This window comes from Anopheles maculipalpis, chromosome 3RL (assembly GCF_943734695.1).
Source record: "Anopheles maculipalpis chromosome 3RL, idAnoMacuDA_375_x, whole genome shotgun sequence".
NCBI classification, from domain to species: Eukaryota; Metazoa; Arthropoda; class Insecta; order Diptera; family Culicidae; genus Anopheles; species Anopheles maculipalpis.
In genome coordinates this window covers 85,286,505-85,301,177 of record NC_064872.1, presented here as the reverse complement: position 1 = coordinate 85,301,177, position 14,673 = coordinate 85,286,505, and the positions used below count along the sequence as shown (strand labels likewise).

At 40.6% G+C, this 14,673-nt stretch overlaps 3 protein-coding genes across 3 annotated transcripts in view; all 3 read right to left on the bottom strand.

Moving 5' to 3' along the window:
- Nucleotides 1–14,673, bottom strand: part of LOC126562512 (protein hairy) — a 579,505-nt gene that overhangs the window by 116,171 nt on the left and 448,661 nt on the right. The gene's annotated exons all lie outside the window — the stretch shown is intronic.
- On the bottom strand, nt 3,707–4,170 carry LOC126561110 (uncharacterized). Its single transcript, XM_050217056.1, has 2 exons — nt 3,949–4,170; nt 3,707–3,865 (listed from the first exon to the last, which is right to left on the bottom strand). Exons 1-2 carry the CDS (start codon nt 4,168–4,170, stop codon nt 3,707–3,709), a joined length of 381 nt encoding a protein of 126 aa, XP_050073013.1.
- On the bottom strand, nt 4,941–5,380 carry LOC126561109 (uncharacterized). The gene is made up of 2 exons (XM_050217055.1): nt 5,174–5,380; nt 4,941–5,105 (listed from the first exon to the last, which is right to left on the bottom strand). Exons 1-2 carry the CDS (start codon nt 5,378–5,380, stop codon nt 4,941–4,943), a joined length of 372 nt encoding a protein of 123 aa, XP_050073012.1.

Below are 14,673 nucleotides of genomic sequence, written 5' to 3'. Positions count from 1 at the left end.
CGAAACCGGATGCCATAACGTGCTGTTGGGGTTGGAGACTGCTGTTATCTTGGCGGGGATTTTTGTGGAGCGTGGTGTGCGGTAACGTGTAATTAACGTTTCGACTGTATTTGTGACAATCGAATAATTGACGGGTTTTGAATGCTAGCATGTCGTTGAGAAAAGGCGTCAAACTTTATGGGAAAACTTTGAAATGTAACAACATTTTTTAGGATACTTTTAAACTATAACTCAGCTGCTTTTCTGTGAGATAATCTTACGGGGGGACTAGGGAATCCTCTTTGCCGGATCACTACGCTGGTGTGAGCACATACTGCCTATTTTCAGTCCTTTAACAAGAATCTAAACAACACACTAGACAAGTATGACTGTGAAATATATAAATTTTCTTTTATACTATTGTCAGTAGTTCTCTTTAACAACAACAAAAAAGTCACTATCTCCTCGCAAAATACTCGAACATGAAAGAAAACAGATCCACAATAATGCCAACCAACGTAACGAGCATAAACCAGACATTAAACGGCTAATTTTGACTTCAATTAGAGAGGAGGATTTAGTGGAAAACGGTAGAAAGCTACCAATTCCCCGGAGGCGATAAAGCGGAAACGGAAATGAAGCATAGCTCCAAACGGTACGAATTCGAAGGCGGCGGCTGCGTTAATCCTAATTACATTCCAATTACAACAGCATCGTTTAGATCTGGACAATTTTTGGGATAGCATTAATTAGGGGTCGATGGTTAATTCTAACGTTGTGAACTGGTGTTTGTATGTGTGCTTGTTAAAAACAGTCTTGAGAAAGAAAAATGTTCTATTTTATCGTATTTTTTTTATCAAAGAAAGCTGAAAAAACTGTAGCATTAAATATTTTGAACAAAACTTTACGTGCGCCCTCTATGTTTGAGTAGGGGAAGCATGTTAGCTACCGATTTTTTCACCACTTTCTACCGTCGTGGTTAGCTTCGTCCTTTTCGTCCCTTTTTTCACCGTTAGCATCAAATAAAACGAGGGTAGAAAGAAGAAAGCAAAAAAAAACGGGGATGGGACAAACATAATACAGAAAGCAAAAAAAAAAAAAAAAAAATTGAATCCCTCGTTTATTCTTAAGCAGGAAAGAATGTCGCCGATTCTGCGAAGGGACACAACACACGGCCGTTTGAATGAGGGTAAGGTTAAAAAGAGAGAGCTAAAAAAAATCAAGAAGAACTTACAGCAGGAAAAATATAATCGTCCTTGCGGTACCATAGGACGGTTAGATCATGCTAGCCCCACCCCTGAAGCATTGGAAAAACCACCCTTAAGAATGTTCTGAGAGCTGTTGTGTGTGTCGGGGCCGTTTTTTTTTTTTTGCTCCTTAATTTTATTTCTTGCTTGTGGTTCTCCGTCTTTGCGTGCGTGTATTTTCCTTTCGAATGTGAAGGGATGTTTCTTTTTCTTGGCTTCCTTCCAATGTGTATCGAGTTTGAACACGCACGCTGCTGGCAGTTTTCTTTCGTTTGACGTTACCTTCAGTTTGTGGATGTACTTCTGGACTGATGTTTTTTTTTTTTTTTTTTGCTGGAGTGACTTTTCGTTTTGTTTGATTTTTCCCTCGACTTCTTCCTTTATGCAGTGATCCACGTGCGGGATCGAAGCGGTGAATAGGTGCTTATCTGTCGTCGAATTATAAATAAATAAGCCCGACATTTCGTGCACTCTCAAAATGCTACTTTTTCGGGGCGTGGGTAATAAATAAAGCATTTCGTTTACTTCAACAACGTCCTCGCTCGGTGTGTATCAACAACGTCCTCGCTCGGTTTCAATAGTTGGCTAAGGTATGCTGAAAAGTTATCATTACGCGACACGACAGCAGGCGTCTTTTTGCTCGTGGGTTGTTTTTGTTTCGCTTTTCACACACAAGAAGACACATTTTCGTACAGAGCGTTGGTATCAATCGATCGCTAAAGGCATGAAGAGAAAATTACAAACATTGGCTGAAGAGCTGAACTGATGATTTCTTGTAGCAAGAAGTAGCAATTTTAGCTTTCTTCAATTGCTGTGCTACAAACTCATAGTTTTGCCTTAACGTTAGTGAAGTTTAATTATTTAATGTATGTGCTGGTCACATCACAGGTAATAAAGCCATGGCATAATTATGACATAATCAGAAAAGCATTCATTTTTGTTCATTATTTTCAAGCAAGGAACAAAACTTCTTCAGTAGTTTCAATATGAATTTTAAGAGCCGTATGGCGTTTTGTCTGTTGTTGTTTGATTTGACTGCCCTTTTTGCGTTTTTTAGATTACTTTTCCTTTCTAATTTGTTATATGTATTTTCCAACATTTTGCTGATTGTTTCATCATCGTTATTAGCTAATCTTCTTTTCCTTTCTTCTTTTTGGCTTAACGACCTCCTAGGTTACACTGGCCTTCGAATGAGTTACTAGACTTATCTATTCTATGTAGTTGAATATTCTGGAACGGTCAGGATGGAATTTGTTAGCTGAACCCTGTCCTGCCATTTGAATATTGAAATAATTGATTAATTGCTAATTATCTCATGAATTTAATGCAAAAACTAAACCAATTTATTATTATGCGTTATCAATATCATTCAATAGTTTATTTTCACCATTCATCGGCATAGGGAACTTTTACTGTGATTTTATCGCTGGTAGCTGGCTCTGTCTCATCTCTTCTCATTCTTCCGTTATGCTACAATGGTGGCTAAAAAGTATAAAACATAAGTTAGAAAAGATCAAAAGTGGTATCATTTTAGCAGACGTTTCAAATAGATAATTTAGACCCTTCAAATTCTACACGAATGTTGATTTTTTTAGCATTACAAACAACAATTGCTATTTCCAATGGACCACACAGTCCTAAACAAATCCCTATTTGGTAGGGACATGCTAATTGCACCCATTATTCGCATCCGACAACCTGTTGATGCACTACATAATTGCAACAACCATAAACACAAAAGCATTATCGATTCTTTGTGTCCTCATTTCGCAACAACCCCTTTTTCGCGATATCGATCAAAGTTCGAAGGCACACTTAACTGGGGCATCGTGTACACATGCACACACAAAGGAGTGTCAAACAGTCCTATCGGTACGGTACGTCACGTGTGATTATTTCGCATCACTGCATCACGAGAGGAGGGTTTGCTATGTTTGTCCCTCGCCCAACAAAAAAACAGCCATGGGATGACAAATGCATAAAAAGGCAAACGCGAGTAAAGAAACAAACCACAAACCATTGCTAATCCACATCCTGTCGAAATATGCCATTTGTACCCTTGTGAGACTAACAAGTGCATTCCTATTGATTGATTGACGGATCAGACAACTTTTGAAAGCAACTTCCCGAATGACTTCGGACACGGATAAGAACACAAAATAAAAAATAAAAAAAACGGTAAGTTAAAGTGCTACTTACCACACCAAACTTACATTCCTTACATTCTTTACTTTACTGCATGTCTCTTTTCGGATCTTGTGTGCTGTAAAAACATTACTTATACTGAGAAAATCACAAGTGGAAACCACATAAGTTGTTGGAGTCTTTGATCTATTTTTTTAAATTATTTTATAAGATACAGAGCTCAAATACAAAGGAGCTGAGCGATAATCACTTCTGAACATTGTTCTACCCGGAAGTACATTTCTACTGATTGACTTGGGATACGGCAACAGGCAAATCGGTACGTTAGAGCTCTTCTACACACAGTAAACGTCACAGTTGGCGTACAGTTTGCCAGTCGCTGATGTCAACACGATGCTGGTCTGAGTTGTTGCACCAATTCCGCCTCCAACAAGTTGCGTTTCGAACGGGTGCAGTATCAAGTTGTTATAGCATATGACGTAGTTGATTGCGGTCTGCAAAAAATAAGCAAAAAGCATTTATATAATTTCTTCTGCTCTCCCACTGGCTTTGCAATTGCTTTCTTTGACTCTCTTACCGCTGGCGTAAATGTAAATGTTCGCGTTGTGATCGGTGTGAGCGTTTTGACGGCTACAGAATTGGAGTAGCAAATCGTACCTTTAAACTCACCGAACGAGATCACGTTCGGGTAATTAAGGACATCCGGTGGTTGGCCCAACACCTGCAATTGACTTAACGAAATCACCAGCAAGACGATAAGCAGACGAGTCGATTCCGATGAGATTCTTTCGGGACACATTGTGGCAAACCGTAATGAGAAGGACATAGTCTTTCACGCTTGCGATCGTACTGACGTGCGGTGCAGCTTTGACAATCAGTTTTATATCACTGGGGTGGATCGTCGGTGAAACTGACGCAGAAGTAGGTTAGTGTATTTTGGCGATACGTTACCATTCTTTACTTTACTGCATACCTCTTTTCGGATCTTTTCTGGGCAGTGTGCTGTAAAAACCTTACTTATATCGAGAAAATCACAAGCAGAACGGAAGCAGGAGTTGTTGATCTATGGTTTTAATTATTTTATAAGATAAGATTATTATTTGCACACACGCGCTGGAGCAGCGCGATCATTACCACTTAACTTTCTCCCTATCCGGGACTGCTTCCTATTGGAAGCTCCAAAGCAGAATGTTAATAGCAGCCATCCTCCAATATCAAAATTATAGCGGCCAGTTTCACTCTCTCGGAATTGGGTCAATGCAAGCAATTATGTGCACGTGGCCACTGTTCCTTGCACTTGAGCTGTCGCTTAATGTTTTTTGGGAATCTTGTTTTCCTGTTTTTGAACGCTAATTATAGAACACAGGCCAAATTCGAACGACCGAACCGGTTTTTAGCAACCTGACTCGCGATGGAACGCGATGCGGAAATGATTTTATGACTCGTGAAACTTGAAGCTGGACTTTCTCGACTTGATGCTTCAGTGTGTGTTGCAGATTCATTCTTTGAATTTTGTTAAATTACTGCATAAATTACCGCTGGTTTGCTTAGGCATAGATTGAACTACTTTTAACGACAGTACGCGTTGATTTCCGCACTTAGCCGTCCACCAAGATCGGATGTAAGTGCAACACTGATCGGGCGCAAGCCATCCATGTCGACTCCACCTTGCACAATTTTGGCCGAAAGTATGCTGGACGTTTTGGAGGACACAGTTATATATTTCACGTACATCTGGAAGTACAAAAGACGTCAATGAATGAACAACGGGCTTTTTTGCAATACTACAGAAACTGTCCCACTTTCGGTGTAAAGGTGACGATCCTTGTGATCGGTAGTAAGCTGAAGACGTTCGCTTGAATCATGCTGGAATAGCAATGGTTTAAGTTGGCTGTTTTGGCACCAAATGTAACGAAGGAACCAAATTTTGGGCCCGAATTGTCCGAAAACACCCACAAAACATGGCTGAATGTGAGGAAAAGAAACAGCACACCACTAGCTCGTTGCATGGCTCCAACCCAAATGGATGAAACAGTAGTGCTCGATTGGACTTTTATATCACCATAAACGGTGGTTATTTCAATTTTTTTGATTTATTTTTTGATGTTATAATAAACTCAAATGATTTTTAACATTTCATTATTTTTACGTATTATTTCTCTTTTGTTTTCTATTGCTTCGAGATGTTTGCAATTACCTTTAAACAAGGAATGTTTTATGCACCACAGTAGATCTGGACGGCCACATTCAGGTGACCACTGTGCACCGAAGAAACGATAATGTTTGTCGGTGTAGGAGTTCCCGTACCTACACCACCACTCACAATCTGTGCATAGAACTTATGCATACTGGGTGACGTTATCCGGATATATCGTACAAGCATTTGTGCAGCCTGCAGCGAACGAAAACGGGGGAATGAAAAATTAGTATAGCAGGAAATCAACTTACTAAACCACGAAATGAGCTTACCGTCGGTGTAAAGGTGAACGTGCGCGTTACTGGCGTTAGCCGAATCGCTTGCGAGTTTATAGAATTAGAGTAACAAATCGTCAAAGTGCTCACGAATGAACCGTACGTAAATTCCGAGGCAGCTGAAACGGTTCCCGTTTGAGCGCGCACGGAAGACACGAGAATGCAAGCGGCTAAAAGAGACCCTACAAGGATGCCTATGAGCGATCTTACCGAACGGATCGTACTTACTATGGCCATGGCTAATGCAGCGGTCGAATGGCACTAAACCGGAGCGAGATTCTTTCGGTGCATTTTATAAGCCGCTGCGTGGAGTCTGGGATTTCGTTGACCTCAAAACTTTGCACCCAGCTAGCGAGAAGATGGAGAATCGATAATGAAGATGTGAAGGTGAAAAACTGGACATTTGGGTTTTCTTGTTTTATTGCGGATATACTTTTTTTGTTTGGCTGGCCGGTTTGTTGTTTTGTTTTGGGAAGTCTTTTCCGTTCAGCACAGATGTCTGGTGTTCCCCTGCCAGGTCGTAAAATTATGTGAATTGATGACTGTTGCTATCATTGGGCGATTCACTGGAGAATGCAAGGTATGCAATTATTCGCTGATACAATTATTATCACGTACGATTCCACGCTCGGTTCGTCGCCTGTGATGGGATGAAAGTTTTTCGTCCTCTTGCGAGAATATATTTTCGAATGCGAGCACGATGCAGTTTTTGAGGAGTGCTTTTGCTTGCTTGGACGAAAATTACCGGGCACTAAAATGAAGCAATTCGGTGGCACCGTTTCGCGGAAATGAGTACCGATTAATGTGACGAATTAAAACACTAAAACTGCTTATTATTAATTACCACTTTGGAGGTTAATTGGCATTTCATATTTGTCTTCATTGTTTGGTAAATGTTTAGTAAATTAAAGCGCATTTTTTCACGTCGAATTCTTTTGGATTCAACTCATTTTGTCTACACAGAATCAGGACAAAGAAGGAACTTTTCAGTTATCGAAAAATAAGAAATCTGTCAAAGGCTGCAACGAATTTCTCGAAATAATGCTACAACAACTCAGTACCAGTTTCCATTATCTTTTTCAACGGTTTTTATAAGAATCATCAAGCGATCTTCTGTAAATTGAAAAGAGCCGTCTTAATAGAATTTAATAATAAAAGTAATAATAGAAATTGCACTTTAACCTTAAATCTTTCTGTTACCATCGCAAAAACCTTTCCAAATCTAGTAGTCTGCTTAATCCGAAATAACTTTTCTTTCAGCACAAGCTAACTACAAACAAAACCCTCCCCAAACAGCCTCGTAAGATACTCTTTGTAATGTCTTCAGTATTAATCTTCCATTCGAAAGAACGCATTATTTTGACAAAATTGAGGATTGTGCACAGATTAGCTTTCATCATTTCGTCCGGAGGCCGGGTTGTGCCTGTTGTGAAAAGTTTGTTCGGATTTGTTTTTCCTGTTTTTTACTGTTCATCCTTTTCCTTTATTTTGGTGTTCACTGCCAGTAAAGCAACGATAATCGACGGGATGCCTTTGACTAAGCGCCCTGATTTAAGGATCGTCTTTGCACACGAATGAATCTTTTTTATTAATCTACACTTCAGAATGGTTTGATTTTCCATGTCTTCGTGGGTGATTCATTTTTCGTTTCATTCATTCATTCATTTTTTTTCTTCTTCAGCCGCATCTTTCTCAGCACTCAAACACACGCTAATTGTGTCTTAGATTGGAAATGGTAAATAAGAAAAGACGCAATGGACGAAGGCACTAAGCGGTTCGGAGAAACGAAATACCCTTGGCTGCGTATTTATTGTTATAGAAACGAGTGGCCGTCTTTTGACGTTATATTATACTTTTTCCTCTTAGCTACTGCTTCTCGGTTAGGCTTTTGGATGTGTTTTGATGTGAAGTAAAACCCCCCACCACACACACACAAATTGGCCACAAAACGGTCGTAACGTTTTGGTATCATACCGGCAGGATAATACGCAAATGACTCGCCCCACAAATGACCGTGCGCCACTTGAAGCGCGATTCGAACGAAACGCGGGTGCGCAGGAACGCATGCGAAAGAATTCCAATTTAGTTAAGCTACGTTTCGAAATTTAATTTAAATGCGAATCTGCGTTTTTTTTCTTCTTTTTTTAATATTCGTATGTCCACTGACGCAATATTCCCTGTGGACCGCTTTCCAGTTCTGCCATCGGGTGCGTGGGTTTCGTTACCAGTGTCTGTCAGAATTTGGCCACTGGCTCATTGAGCATGCACTTACCACAAAGAATGGTGGGGTAAGGGATGAAGAATGTTGCGTCATGTGAACGGACGTAATCGGTCATAGAGCACGTTTGAAGTGTTGCTCTGCAGGGATTATGTAATTAATGAATTATAAGCGTTTGTGAATGTCGAGACATTCGATGGAAAGATGTGAAGTTCTGGGGTGGATTTTTAATAAAACTTGAACGCGGCTATGTTTTCCGTTAATGTAGGTAGAAATACTTGTACCGTGATCACCAAAATCATTTAAAATGCTGTTGAATTTCTTAAATAATTTCCAGAACCTTAACTAATTCAAAAACGTTTGATAAAAAAATTTAAAAAAGAATCGTCATTGTCCTGTTTTTTTCACATGCTTGGCAATTCTCAAACAACAACAACAAAAAGACATCCCTTCAAGAGCATGACAACCTGGAAGTGAGAAAAAAACGTTTGATCCACTCAACGAGGTAAGCATCAACGGTTTCGGAGGTAATTTTCATATCATAAAAAAAAGTTTTACAGAAAAAAACGTCTGATTTCGTATGCCGTTTGTGTAAACCTACCCCAAAATAAAACCGGGTTCGTTGGTCCAGATGTCGCTCCTTTCAGAGCCGGCCCGGCCATCGAACCTTGGCGCAAAAGGTACGTTTGTACGGGCTGCAGTTGGTTTTTTTTGGCCTGTTATCCATATCGTTTGTCGTCTAAAATGATATCCTTCTCATCGAGCAGGCTGCCGTGCCACTATCACGAAACATTTGAATAAACAACCGGGCCTACCGACCGGCCGACCGGGGGATCTCGGAAAACCAAACGCGAAAGGGTGCGTCCTCATTGTTTTCTCACATGCTGACGTAAGATAATGCGAGAGAGAATGCAGCCGACGAAAAAAAAAATCTTCCATCATGACCGGAAAATGAACGACAGCAGACTAACTCAACAGCAACAAAAAATCTGTAACACAATCGAACAGGGCTACCAGTTCGAGCAAGAAAAAAAAACGTATAGTCCAAATAATATCCCTTTTCCTTCCTCGAGGCACGTTAGTTTTTAAAGGACATCCGCTAGTTTTTGGCTGTTGGCAGCACGCTTGCTGCTTGCGTTAAGGAAGGTTTTAACGTTTTTTTTGTCTCTTGATTCAGGTTCTAGTTTGTTGGAAGCTGAAAGAACGCACACGCGTTTTAATCCACAAATAAATTACTACTCATCCAGCGGCAATCATTACGTTGGGTATGCAGATGACGGTTGATTGCGTTTAGTTGCGTTGCGTGTGCTTGTGAGAGAAAGATTTTTTTTTTCTGCTTTTCCAAACCAGATCCTGTTTTCCCTATTTGAACCGTTAGAAGCGAGGAAGCGTCGGACGATACGGGCTTTTGAATGTAACTGATCCGGGTGGATCAGCTTTAGGGGTGAAGAATTATTTTAATAAATTATCGTACATCATGTACTGGAAGATCAGTTTTAAAATTAAGATCACACGGAAATGATCGATGTTTTCTTCTTTTTTTCTTCTTAACTTCGCAAGTCTGTGAGCCTTCCTTTCGACACGTTCCAGTCATTCCTTCCTCCTGATTGATGCCCTATTCAAGGGACAAATTACATTTTAATTAACATAAACTGCCACCACCTTTGAAGCGAAGGAACAAAGGAGAGACTTCATAAAATCCTCAAAGTCCGTGAACCCCTTTCATGCCTTGCTTTTCTTCTGGAACCGAGCCGAAAATCTTGGTTCCACGTTCTGCAAGGTGAACACGTGAAAGTGAAAGTGCACCCTGCTGCTGCGTCCTGTAGCATTCATATTTAAATGCATCTCCTGTTGCAGTTCCGGGCAGTGGCGTTCGAGCCAAAAAAGGTTCCGTGAATTTAAAATCAACACAAGAAAAGGAGTGAGAAAGCGTTTTCTTCCGAGGTGGGAACATAGCGAAGAAGGATCGGCCGAAGCCGATTAATTGAATATGGTAATTTGGGCCACGTGAAAGAGGCGCCCGTGGTCTAAATCTATATGGAATTCTTTCTATATATGAGAAAATGAGGAACGTGAAGTAAAAAAAAACCAACACAGTTCGGGAACTGTAACAACTGTTGTGTTAAGTTATTTCCACGGTCAAAGGAAGAACTTTTACTTTCTTCCCGAGACGCGCTTGACGGACGTGGACGTATATAAATCACTCACCGAACACCGACGTTGCTGCAGCTGATGGATGATAGCAGGGCTGAAAAAAAAAAGGAAACTCCCTGACTCCCCTTTGCAGGATGGTAATTTATGTGCCAGTTGCCTGACAATCCCTGCCCTCCGATTACCTCCTTGGACGCTGGTAATGAGCGTCTTGCTACCGACAAAACTGATTCCGGTACGATTTGTACGAATAATTTCCTGCAGCACCTTGCATCGGAAGGTTCAATTTGCTCGCGGATTGCCAGTAGCAACAGCTGCTCGTGGGCTGTTCTGGGTATCCGAGTTGCGTAACGCCTTCTCGTAGGCCGAATCCGAAAACATCCCCCGAGGGGAGTGTGCAACCATAATCGGCTGTGGCCAGTTTTAATTGCAAAAATACTTCTTGCGGTTGCGGTCAAGAAATCTGGCTCTGTGTTTTTTCTTGGCTATTGTGAAAGCGAAAACAGATGTTGCTAGCGTCCTGGGGGAGGGTTTGGTTTCTTTTGTTTCCCTGGGCAGTCGCTCCCTTGTGCTGCAAGGCGTAAGGAACGTCGGGAGAGGATGGTATTAAACAAGGATTAACCTACAAATGGAGCAAGTTTTTAATCGAATATTTCATTTGAGGGAAAAATTATGAATATAAATGGAGCAAATTAATTTCGTAATCAGAAGCATGTAGCTTTTGGTTGCTGGAGGAGCGAATTCTTAATTGATTTTTAAACCCTTAAGCGGGCGTTTGAATAATTTAGTTAGAAATGAGGAGCAAGGTATTAAGAGTGGAAACGGATAAAAATGCAAAAACTTATCCAGCGAATATAAAAGCTTCCAAAAATCGTGATGAAACGATGAAACGATTTTCAGTCTGTTAACAGTCAGGATATATCTTTTCGTTCATAGGGTTCAACAAAATAAACACAAGCAATCTGAAGACATCAGGATCAACAAGCAGCTGGTTGAAATATCCCGACCTATTACGCCGAAAATCGATCAAGAATTGTATAGAATTCGAGGTATAAATTTAGGGCAATCACCTAATATTCTATACCAGAAACATTTCCCTAAATATTTTCAGAATCATAAAAGAGTTTGTTGAGCTATGGTCTCAAAATGAAAGAGTTTTGTTTAAATGATACCATTGAAATTTAAGATCAGTCAGGTCGTACAACTCAATCTGGCATCTTTCAAATAGCTTTACTTTCTAACTTATTCCTGATCAGTATTCAGTAAGGTTTTCTTGTACGCCTAGCGTTATGCTTTTTAATTTTAAGTTCATCATAGGATGCGCCTATCAGTAACAGATTTTTGAAAGTATTTTCCGTCAACAACTGCTAAAAGTTGAAAAAAATACATCATTATAATCTATTTAATCTTGAAAAAAATGATGATCAAACTAAAATAAAAAATAATAAATCTTGCGCACCTGTTTTCCAACACGAACTACATTGCAACCTGCCAAACCGTAAAAACTGTACCCTCTCACAACTTACTTCGTAAAAATGCATTTAGGCGCGAGCTCCGACGGGTATCCCTCGCGGAAAGTGTCAGTTCATTTTTTTGCCCGATCGAACAAAAAAAAAAAAAGAAAGCCTACATAATGATGGGATTTGTGGTGCAAATTACGGTTGCATTCCATTATTCTCCGATCCGCACGCTCTGTGTGCGAAAACTAGTGTACAAACAACAAAAAAGGGTTTTGTCCCTAGTTCACTCCGAGCGCGATCAACCCTCTGCTGTATTGTTGAGGCTTGGGTACTTCAAAGGTCGAGCTTGTATTGTAGAACTGGAGCGAATGGATGAAGTTCGTTCATTTTTGCACAAACCCTTTCGCGTGCTGCTTTGTTGTGCTGTTCCTTTATTTGCACACTCATATGTCACCCGTGTCCCGTGTCCTTTCCGTTCTTACTTGTTGAAATGGGGTAGCGTTTGGATTCGCTAACAGCAAGTTTTCTTCATGGTTCATGGTCCCGATATTGATAACTTCCTGATTATGATGAAAGGATCGTGCACTTTTGCTTAGCCCTGATCTCTTTACAAAACCAAAACCCTTTTCGTAAACGGTACACGATGAGGCAAGATAAGAGCGTGAGAATTTGGAACGTGGTGCAGCTTTCCTGTCATTTGTCACACAAACCCTGTCTGCCCTGGAGGACGTGATCTGAAGTAAATTAAGCAGAGATCAATTCGAAGCCCACATTCACAGCCCGATCGTTTCTGTCGTAAGGCCATTCAAAACATAAAAGGGCAGAATTAGAATACGTCGGAAAGTTGATCCCTTTTCTGTCTGTCCGGGTGAGGGAAAAATGTCCTTTATCAGAAAAAAAGAACGACAAAGCTAGTGAGGTAATCGATCTCGGGGACGGGAAGGTAATAAAAAGAGATACGGTGCAATTTAGTTGGCTAATCGGTATGGTGAACATTTTCCTTGGGATGATGTAGAACATTCAACAGAGAAAACCACCAGGATTAGTCAAGATATATGGATCGAATCGAAGTGAGCAGTTATTTAGATGAGAAAACTGGACGGATTTCCTGACTGCTAACTGGGACTGCGAAAATCGCGCGAAATGGCGCAAAACGAGTCGGCCATCTTTTGTGTCTTACGGCATGCAAATCGTCCAGTTCAATCCCACTTTTTAAAATTGCGAGGGACACACGGTGTGCCGATCGATCCCTCGAAATGTTTTGTATCGCTCGCATCGCGGCCATCGTGTCCTAAGCAGCGAATGGTATAGAGCACGAAATCAACATAAAATGAAAAAAAATCGTCCTGTCTCAAGCGAGGGTGACTGAGTTCACCCTCACAGCGAGTGCATATCACCCTCGTAAAGGTTGTTTACTTTCGCGGATTAGCATACGCTTCCGACGAAGGGATGAATGATTGTATGAGTGTGAGCGTTTTTTTTTTTTCTCTGTCGTTTCCTTTCCGCTTAACTCCCAAACAGATAGTGGCCATTTTTTTGTGTCAGTTTAAACAATCGGGAGGGGTGGTTTTTTCTTTGCTCGTGCCACCGTATGGGTACAGTATCCGGCTTCCGGTGAGGATGGTTGAAACAGTAATGGCCGCACTGGGGGTTTTTTTTCCTTCGTTGTTGTTGGTTAAGCTGTCCCTTTATACACTAGGATAAGATGAGCTGGACGAGCGAAGCAGTTCGTTTGCTGATGCATCGATCGATCGAATTGTGTAAATATTTATTCGGTGAAAGTACAAAAGACGCACAGCAAAAGGTGTTGTTAAAGTGAGTTGATCAGCGAGCAGGCAATGATTTCGAATTTTAGTTGCTCAAATGAGGTTCAGCGAAAAGATTAGATGCTTTTCAATGCATTTAAGATGATGTTTGCCAAACATGTTGAGAAATTTTTTTCCCCTGGAGCAAGAAAGATATGTTATTCAAGGCACCGTGCTAGTCAGCTTTGCTCTCCTGTAGAAATTTATAAATTTAGACCATAGTCATTATTTTCAAATGAGCCTAGAATGTATAGAAATAATAATTTTCTATATTAATATTTATTTATTTTATTTTCATTTGTTTTAAGTATGACGGCTTGACCCGTATCGTCAACACAGCATATGAATATGTCTTCCTTCAAATTGCTGTATTTGCAATAAAAAATTCTCGTCTAATTTATCGTTTGAACGTCGTAGAGCAAAACGATCGTATCAGTATTCAGTTGACTGCTTTCGTACATATTGATTTGATCAACCGTGCCCAGAATATTGTAGAACCATTCCTTACCTTCACTTCCTTCACTTTCACATTTTTTTCGGCATATTTGAACCGACGGCACCGACTGGGTCTACGTGTCAGCTGATAAAAAGTAATAAGCTCGCCTTTATTTATGTCATTCACGATTGGAAGTTTGATGTGAAACAAACAAGAATCTCATTTTTATGAAATAAATAAAATACACCACCGTTCACCCACCCAATCACAAAACCCCCAAACACCGGTCAGATTGGTATCGAAAATCAAGGACAAGGAAGTCAGTCAAACTGCGAAGCCGAAAATAACAGCTTTCCCACACGCGCCTGACGCTTTACTTCACATTCTGCCGTGGAGCAAACGATGGGCAAGAAAAAAAAATGGTTTCGAAGAAAGTGAAAGCCTTACAGTGGAGAAAGTTAGAAGCTGAAGCTGGGGAGCACCGAAAACTTTCCACCGTCACCTCCTAAAACTCGCCCGTAGTAGAATAATAAATTTCCCTTAAATTAGATAAATGACATTTTTCTCCCTCGTTGCGCGTTGGTTTCCCTTTCCCGGAGCGTTTTAGTGTGCGTACCTGCGCACACAAACGCACGTACACATAAAAATGGAAAAGAAATGGTGGACGACGATTTTGTTGGCTCGGCGATTGTTGCAAAGCCCACCGACCGACCATGTTTGCCATTTTCTTCTGCGTTTCCCTTGGAAAAATGGAAACGGC

What these genes read in the sequence shown, in the direction of transcription:
- LOC126561110 (XM_050217056.1), bottom strand. Translation starts at nt 4,170, where the DNA reads ATGTGTCCCGAAAGAATCTCATCGGAATCGACTCGTCTGCTTATCGTC. An exon ending in CATTTACATTTACGCCAGCG is followed by an intron (nt 3,866 to 3,948) that starts GTAAGAGAGTCA and finishes TATTTTTTGCAG; the next exon opens with ACCGCAATCAACTACGTCAT.
- LOC126561109 (XM_050217055.1), bottom strand. Translation starts at nt 5,380, where the DNA reads ATGCAACGAGCTAGTGGTGTGCTGTTTCTTTTCCTCACATTCAGCCAT. An exon ending in TCGTCACCTTTACACCGAAA is followed by an intron (nt 5,106 to 5,173) that starts GTGGGACAGTTT and finishes TTGTACTTCCAG; the next exon opens with ATGTACGTGAAATATATAAC.